General features: G+C 62.4%; 1 protein-coding gene across 2 annotated transcripts; it reads left to right on the forward strand.

Annotated features, from left to right (window-relative positions):
- The first annotated feature begins 227 nt into the window (after positions 1-227).
- On the forward strand, positions 228-7,498 carry TMEM119 (transmembrane protein 119). 2 transcript variants are annotated; one of them, XM_026515051.4, is made up of 2 exons: positions 228-773; positions 5,341-7,498. In XM_026515051.4, the coding sequence occupies exons 1-2, from the start codon at positions 243-245 to the stop codon at positions 6,223-6,225; spliced, it is 1,416 nt and encodes a 471-aa protein (XP_026370836.2). In that variant the 5' UTR covers positions 228-242; the 3' UTR covers positions 6,226-7,498. The 2 variants fall into 2 exon arrangements, with proteins under 2 accessions (XP_026370836.2, XP_057162062.1); XM_057306079.1 differs by lacking the exon at positions 228-773 and adding an exon at positions 1,602-1,832.
- The last annotated feature ends 1,051 nt before the right edge of the window (positions 7,499-8,549 follow it).

The raw sequence follows: 8,549 nt of genomic DNA on the forward strand, positions 1-8,549 counted from the left end.
TCACTTTGCCCACCTATGAAATGCCCCCCCCCCACTCCTTCTCTGGCTACTCCATTTGAGGTCCCATTAAGCCACGGATGTTAAAGTGTCAGAGCCAGAGGGAGCCCAGAAAGCTTCCTGCCCACCCTGGCAAATAAGCAAACTGAGGCCCCGACAAGGGAAGAGCCCGGCCAGGGCCAGACAGTGGGTGCCAGAGCGCCGTTCCCTTCAGCAGGCCCGGACCCTCCGGCTGGCCTGAGCTCATGCTCTCCCTGAAACACACTCTGCTCTCACCCTGCACCCCAGCCTCTGGAAAACCTGAGTCACAGCTGGAACCGGGGCCGGGGGACTTCCCTGCTCACTTCCAAGGGCCCCTGAACCTCCCTGACCTCGTTGTCCCCTTCGGAAAGGAGGCAGGCCCCAGCTCGCTGTTCTGGGGCAGGGCAGGACAGCTCCGTCTGTCTGTCTGTCTGTCTGTCTGTCTGCCCGGGCCAGCGCTGGGGACCCAGGGTCGGGGAGGAAGTGTCCCATCTGGCGTTCCCCAGAGCTGGAGGGGCGCCTGCGGGAGTGGGAGCGGGGAGCAGGGGGGATCCTGTGTGTGTGGCCGAGCGCAGCCCCGCCCCTCCCCTGTCCCCACCCCAAACCCTCTTAATGGAATCAAGCTGGCCCCGCGGCGGCCGGGCGGGAGGCGGAGGCAGGAGGGTGGGCGGCGGCGTCAGCCCCGAGCAGCGGCAGCTGGCACTCCCCATCGCTCCACCTGGCGGGAGCAGCCCGGCCTGCGTGCGGACGGACGGGTGAGTCGCGGCGGGCCCTCCGTCCGGGGAGCCTGCGGCGCTTGGGGTTTAGGGCCTGGCGGCCGGCGCAAGCACTTTGGGGGGCGTCTCGGAGTTCCTGCGCCGTCGGAGCACAGGATGGTGCCGCGTGTGCGCGCTTGGGATCCGTGCTGAGGGTTCGGGCGGCGGAATGTGTGTGCACCTTCTCCGTGTCCCGCGTGCGGGGCCGGCCCTGTGCGTGTGTGCAGCTGTGGCCTAACCGGAGGGGATGTGCTCTCGAAAAGTGGGCACCAGGGTGGTTGGCCCAGGGTCCGCGGGAGGGTCGTGTGGCCCGCGTTGCCCTGTCTGTGGTCTGTGGGGGCCAAGTGTGTCAGGAGATTGTGTCTGCGCTCTCGTGGCCAGAGAGTCAGCCTGTTGTGGGTCTGTTGTCTGTCCTCTGTATCCATGCTGGTGGCTGTGCAGACTTTCTGGGGTGTCTGGGCCTTGTGTGTCCCTGTTGTTGTGTGTGTGTGTATGTGTGTGTGTTGTGAAACAGGTTAGTGTGTCTGTGTTGTGTGTCCGTGTATTGTGTGTCCATGCTGCTGCTGCTATGTGCGGGTGTATATTTTGAGCCTCAGGACTCCCCTTCCCTCTCCTGGCCTCCCTTCCAAGGGGCCCGAGTCCCTGTCCTTGGCTGCCCCGGGGCAGGAGGGGTAGCGCTTCAGCCAGACCCTCCTCCCCCAAAAGCCACTAATTGAAGCCAGGTTTTCGTGGGCTGCCCCTCCCCCTCCGGCCACCAGTCTCTGGGTGGGGGTGGGGCAGCGGCTCCCTCAGCCTCAGGTCTCTAGGCCCTAGGGTAGATTTGCATCATCTGCCTATTCCTGGACTCTGGAGGGGCCATCACCACCTTTAAAGCCACAGACCCGAGTGAGCTGGGCTCCAGAGGGAGGCCCTCCTCCAAGCCGGGGGTCCCATGCAATCACGTGGTGCCTGTAATTGGTACGGCCTCCTCATCTGGCACAGCTGATTCTTGTCCTGACCATCGTCCAGGGAGTGGCCCTTAGCCCCACTGCACAGATGTGGAAGCCGAGGCTCAAGGAGGTGACGTGCCCGACCCCAGGACACGGAGCTGGGCGGTGACTTCCCCTGGGGTATTCCGGCTCTGTTCCCCTGGTGGTGGGACCCCGGACTGGCCATTCCCAGTCTCGGGCCTGAGTTTCCTCTTGGCTAAAATGAGAGGGGTGGGCCTGACCCCAGCTCCCTCTGAGCCCTGGAAAACGTCAGGGCCCGGGAAGCCAGGCTGACTCTCTCAGAAGGAGGTGGGGACAGCTGATGGACACACTGATCGCTTCGGGGCTGTCCGGGCCAGCGTGCCCACTGTACAGAGGGGAAACTGAGGCCCAGAGAGGGCGGGGGCTCCTCATGCAGGGCCACACAGCCATTGAAGCCCGGAGGGGTCCCCCACGCTTTGCCTGCACCTTTCCCAGGAAGCCGGGTTGAGGGGTGTGGGGGACCTGAGAGTTGGGGGTCTCAGCCTCTAAGAGCCAGTGATCGTTTGTGTGGCCTCTTTCCTTACCCTCTGTCCCTGACCCCAAGGCTCCGGGGAGAAGGGGGCCCTTCCCTCTGTCCAGCTCGTTGTCGCGTGTGTGTGTATGTGTGTCTGTCTGTCTCTGTGTGTATCTGTGTGTGTGTGTGTGTGCAACTATGTCTCTGTGTGCATGTGTGTGTGTCTCTGTGTGTGCGTGTCTGTGTGTGCCTGTGTGTACATGTGTGTGTGTCCGTGCGTGTGTCTGTGTGCGCATGTGTCTGTGTGTGCATGTTTCTATGTGTGCCTGTGTATGTACATGTGTGTCTGTGTCTCTGTGCTTGTGTGAGCATGCGTGTCTGTGTCTCTGTGTGTGTGTGCGTGTGTGCGCGCGTGTGTGTCTGTGTGTGTGTCTGTGTGTACATGCGTGTCTGTGTCTCTGTGCGTGTGTGAGCATGCGTGTCTGTGTCTCTGCGTGTGTGTGCGTGTGTGCGCGCGCGTGTCTGTGTGTCTGTGTGTGCCTGTGTGTACATGCGTGTCTGTGTCTCTGTGCATGTGTGAACATGCATGTCTGTGTCTCTGCGTGTGTGTGCGTGTGTGCGTGTCTGTGTGTGCCTGTGTGTACATGCGTGTCTGTGTCTCTGTGCGTGTGTGCGTGCGTCTGTGTGTGTGCGTGCGTCTGTGCGCACACACATGCCTGTGCCCTGGATTCCTGGGTGGCCAGAGCTGAGATGTCACTCCACAGGGTGCAGGCTTGGTCACTTCCCGAGCCGGGGGGCTGAGCCAGTCCACACGCCGGGTGGAGCTAACCATCCACCCGCCCGGTGGGAAGACGGGGCTCGTCCTGGGCTCCGCTGGGGTGGAAATGGGGCTGCTCGCGAGCCTGGGCCCTTCCTGGGTGCGCAGCTACCCTGTGCCAGACGCTTTCTGCGCGTCGTCTCCCCCGGCCCACGTGGCTCTGCGACCACTTCCCCGCCGACCCCTGATTTCAGACGGGGACAGCGAGGCCCGGAGGGGTCAGCCCGCGGAGCCGGACCCCGTGGAGCCCCCTGCGCCCGCTCATGGCTGCCCTGTGTGGGGAGAAGCCTCGGCTGCCACCACGGAAGGTCTCCCGGGCTTGACTTGCAGCAGGCAGGGAGGCGACCAGTGGACGACGACCCCGAAGACCAAGGCCGCCTGGGGGGACCTTTGCTAACACGTTCAACGTGGGGTGCCGGGAAGCCCCCCCTCCCTGTCCCAGCTGACGCCTGGTGTCTTCCAGGGGCGCACGAGAGTGTGCGGGGGGTGTGTGTGTGTGTGTACGGTGTGTGGTATGGATGTGTGTGTGTGTGCACGCGTGTGTGCACGCGTGTGTGGTGTGAGCGTGTGGATCTCAGAGTCACACAGAGGAAGGTTCAAACCCCAGCTCTGACAGGTACCCTCTGTGTGTCCTTGTGCAAGTCGCTGTCCATCTGGGAACCTCCAGCCCCCCCCCCCCCCCGCCGGCCCCCAGAGTCGCACTCTCCGGTGGAACTCTCCGTTGGAACTCTAGGGTCGCGCTCTAGGGCTGTGCTAGGGGTGAAGCCCGGCCAAGGGGGCAGGGGCCCCCCCTCCATGAAAGCACAGGATCATCTGCTCATTTAAACCGAACCTCTGAGTAGCTCGGCCTCTTTTTCTGTCCTGGAATTACCTTTGGGTTTTCCTGGTCATCTGAGCCAGTTTGTCCAAACTGACGTCAGTACGATTAATTTCCATTAGTGCTACTTAATCGGGAGGCTTCAGGTCAGTGGGAAGAAGCCACTCAGCGTCCCGACATCATAACTGCCTCCCTCCCCGAGTCCCCATGGTAACCTGCGAGGCTGGGACTGCCAGCCGTTTTGGGGAGCAGGCCTGGAGGACTGGGCATCCAAGTGTTGGGAACCTGATCTCCCCCTCCAGCCCGGGACCTCGTTCTGTGGCCTTGGGCCTGCCCCTCGCCTCCGGACCCCTGTCCCCCATCTCGGTCGCCTGAGAGAGGGTGTCAGACAGGGGATCCCAAGGCTTTTCTGTCTTGGTGCTTTGAGCCCCACCCGGGTCAGGAGGGGGTTCTCGGGGACAGCCCACGAGGGGGCACAGAAAGGGGCTCCTGGGTTTGTCTGAGGGCCCAGCCCCCCTAGGGCTGGCAGGGAGAGCCCGAGTTTAAGGAGCTGGCCTCTTCCAGAAACCTGGACCATGCGGAATGTATTAGTCAGCCTGGCTGTCTGGGCCAGATGGGGTCTGGGGGTTCATGTCGGGAGCAGCCTTCCAGGGGGGAGGGGGAGGGGTGGGGCTCATCTGGTTCTCATTTAGTGGTGGCCATAGGACTCGGCTGCAGCTTTGTCTCAGGCACGAGGGTTCCCCCCCACCCCCTCCCCGGGCCTCCAGGCCCTTCTTTGCGCCTTGAGGTGAGAGCCAGCCACGCTCCTGGCATCCAGGCCCTTTGCTGAGCTCAGGGAGTCTGGAAGATTCACAACGTGTGAGTCTCCCGGAGAAGGGTTCCGGGACCACAGAGAGGCCGGGGGCTGCTGGATAGGATTCCCCAGCAGAGGAGGGGTCAGCTCCCTCCGTTGCTCCGTTTCTGACTCCCAGCCCACCCGACCGTTTCCCTCTCCGGGCCTGGCTCCAAACCCCAGCTCTTGCCTGCCAGTGACTTTACTCCTCTGAGCCTCAGCTTCCATACCTGGATCCTGGGGATAATAATAGTACCCCCATTGGGTGGTTCTCAGGGTTCAATGAAATTCTTTGTAAGAAACTCAAAATAGTATCTGGCACGTGATAGGCTACGAAAGGGTAAGTTGTTATTAATTCTGCCAAGTCCGTCAAGATGCATTTATCGAGCACGTATGGTATACCAGATATGGTAGGAAACCCTGAGGGTGCAGAGGTACATAAGAGGGGGGTGCCTCCCTGGGGGGCGGTCCCTCCAGGGTCTCAGGATGACATGGAGGGGCAGGCAAGAACCCCATGTCTGAACAAGCAGGGTCCATCATACGGCGGGCGAGGGGAGTGGCATGCTGGAAGGTGCCCCGTGTCCCCCGAGGCCCTGGAGCTCCACCCTGACCCCTCTCCGGCCTCGCTGCCCCGCAGGTCTCGGCCAGGATGGTGTCGGCGGTGGTCCCCAGGCTGGCGGCGTCCGTGCTGCTGCTCTTCAGGACCCTGCCCGTGGTGGCCTACTCTGCGCCCGTGCCCGCGGTGGCCTACTCTGCGCCCCTGCAGGCCGGCTTCCTAGAGGACACAGGGGGCAGCGGGGAGGCCGAGGGCTCATCGGCCTCCTCCCCAAGCCTCCCGCCGCCCCAGACCCCGGCCCTGAGCCCCACATCGGTGGGGCCCCAGCCCACGCCCCTGGCAGGCCCCAAGCCCCCCACCAGCCTCCTGGACGGGATCGTGGACTTCTTCCGCCAGTACGTGATGCTCATCGCCGTGGTGGGCTCCCTGGCGTTCCTGCTCATGTTCACTGTCTGCGCCGCGCTCATCACCCGCCAGAAGCACAAGGCCTCGGCCTACTACCCCTCGTCTTTCCCCGAGAAGAAGTACGTGGACCAGAGTGACCGGGCCGGGGGCCCCCGGGCCTTCAGCGAGGTCCCCGACCGGGCTCCCGACGGCCGGCCCGAGGAGGCCCTGGATTCCTCCCAGCAGCTCCAGGCTGACATCCTTGCCGCCACCCAGAACCTCAAGTCCCCCGCCAGAGCTGCGCTGAGCAGCGGAGACGGAGCCAGGATGGAGGGCAAGTCGGAGGGAGAGGAGAGCGGCGGCCGGGAGGCGGACCAGGAGGCCCAGGGACGTGCAAGCCCAGCGGAGAAAGCAGCGGTGCCGGAGGAGGGGTGCCTGGCCTTGGCGGAGGGGGCCCGGGAGGCCGGCCAAGGCCAAGGCCAAGGAGAGCTGGAAGCGGCTCCTTCGTTAGCCCAGGAAGCCAGGGGAGCCGCTGGTCCCCCCGAGAGCCCTTGTGCTTGCAGTGTCGTCCCCAAGGTCTAACAGGCCTCTGGGGCTCTGGCCCTGACTGTCGGACTCCTACTGGTCACCTCCATGGCTGTGGAAAGGCCCTTGACCCTGACTGCTCCCCGACACCCCCTCCTAGGCCACCCCCTGCTGCAGGCAGAGACGCTGGTCTCCAGCATACCCCAGGAATCTCCCCGGCTTCCAGGAACATTTGCCCCTGCGGCCCCAAAGGGCTGCGTCCCAAACATAGCTTCTCTGGGGAGAGGGGGATGGGAAGGATCCCCATTATATTCATGATACTACATCCCACGAAATCAGCCCCATCATTTGGGCCAACATATGCCACAGGTCCCCCGTGACGGGGACAACTTTGGCGCTTTTCCACGGAGCTAGGGAAGAAAAGAGTAACTAGGAGTTTGGGACGAGGGCGAACGGGACCTGCCGAGGCCCCCCGGGGTGAGAGCAGACAGCGTTACCACAGAAGTGGGCCTGGGGAGTCAGGAAGCTTCCGAGGGGCCCGTGCCTCCATCATGATGGCCCCCTAAGGGAGTGGGTCCAAGGCTGCGTTCCCTGAGCTTCTCTGCAGAAAAAGGGTTTGGGGGGCCAGTGAGTTGAGGAAACACTGCCTCTCCGCTCCCTGCACCCCCACTCTCCACTCTTAGAGCACCCTAGTGTTCTGCAAATACTCCAGGAAAGGCCCCCTGTGGAATCTGGTTTTGCTCGGCCTAGCTCAAGCTGTTTTTAACCAAAGAGCACTTTTTTTTTTTTTTTTTACAGTTACAGAATAAAATCTTGCAGAGCACACTCTGGAAATTACTGCCCCAAATGTTCCTGCAGGTGCCCCCCCGTTTGCGGTTGCTCTGGGGTTAGGGGTGTGGGGTCTGGGGGCTCAGGCCCGCTCAAGTTCTGCCCACCATCTCTGCCTGGGGACGAAGTCTCATCCCGTTACTGCTACGGGCGTGGGGTGAATGAATCGAACCTTTCTTGTCAGGCCTCCAAAGCCGCCCAGAAGCTGGGGGGCTGTGTGTGAGGGGGCACCACTCCAGAGTCTGAGGGGGTGGGGGGGTTTCTAACACCCAGCCTGGAGCAGGGGGGCCCTGGCCCCCGACCCTTTGCTCATGTGCGTTGTCTGGCAGCCTGCGCTCACAGCATTCTTTAGCCTTTGACAAGGGAGCCTGAGCTCCGTCCTGATTTGGGGAGGCTCTGGGGGGGTCCTCTTCCTCATCCCTCCATCTGGGCCCCCCCGACCTCTGCACAATTTTTTAGGTGCTGAAATATAGCAAAACCAGCACAATAAACCTTTACTCTGGCCTGAGCCTCACTGGTTTTCTGAGGGGGGAATGAGTCTGCTGGCGGGGGTGGGGGTGGGGTATTTCTTCTGGGCTGTTCCATGGGGTGGGGAGCAGCTTTCTGGGGGAGACACATCAGGCAGGGCCGAGAAGCTGAATGAGATGAATCCAAATGAGATGATTTGTGAAACGAGGGCGGAACGGAGCGCGGGGTGGGAGCCCCTGCCCCCAAGGCTGCGCACAGCCCTGGGCTTGAGGCCACACAGACCTGGCTTCCTAGCAGTTCTGCTCTGCACTGTGGCTGCAGGAGAGCCGCCCGGCTCCTTTTCCAGGAAACATGAGCAGTGGAGGAGCTCCCAGCCAAGGTTTCAGTCTCCTGTCCGCTGGCAGAGTGGCCGAGGACTAGAACGGGGCTCACGGACAATGCCATGCTCCCGGCACCCTTGTGGGGTCGTAGGCAGCCCTGGCCTTTGTCTCCTCGCCCACCAGGCTCTTCCTTGCCTTTGATGGCAAGTTCCTGCAGCCACTGCTCCTCCCCCCCCCCCCCCAGCTGCCAGCTGGAATCCAGATGTGGCTGGGCTGGGAGCAGTGCTGGATCCCCGGGGGCAGGGAGGCCATCCCCCCACTCCAGCCCCTCTCCTCCGCTGACCCCACATCCCTTCAGAGGGGGCCGTGTTTGGGTTTCATAACACACAATGGCCTCTGTCTCTCACAGCGGGGAAGGGCCCTCCCTTTCTCAGCCCAGACCGGCTCCCCGCCCAAGAATGTAGGGAAAATCCAATATGGATGCCTGAGTGCTGTGTGGCTTTGACCAAATCACTCAACCTCTCTGTGTGTGACAGGCTCTCTCCTAGTTTCTGAGCTCCCGCGGGATCCTAGGTGATTGGCTATGGCTGGGGTATGCATGAAGCTTCCACGGAACAAGTAAAACTCTGGTAAGACAGAAGCAGATGTTAGAGATTCCTGGGGAGCCGGCAGGCATGAGTTTGGCAATCAGCAGCTCCCTGGTCAATGGCTCCCCATTAATTGTCAGCTGGGCCCGCCGGAGGACATGAAGCGTGTGGCCTTAGT

The sequence above is a fragment of the Ursus arctos genome, unplaced genomic scaffold, assembly GCF_023065955.2.
Source record: "Ursus arctos isolate Adak ecotype North America unplaced genomic scaffold, UrsArc2.0 scaffold_34, whole genome shotgun sequence".
NCBI lineage: Eukaryota > Metazoa > Chordata > Mammalia > Carnivora > Ursidae > Ursus > Ursus arctos.

What these genes read in the sequence shown, in the direction of transcription:
- TMEM119 (XM_026515051.4), top strand. Translation starts at nt 243, where the DNA reads ATGCTCTCCCTGAAACACACTCTGCTCTCACCCTGCACCCCAGCCTCT. An exon ending in GCCTGCGTGCGGACGGACGG is followed by an intron (nt 774 to 5,340) that starts GTGAGTCGCGGC and finishes GCTGCCCCGCAG; the next exon opens with GTCTCGGCCAGGATGGTGTC.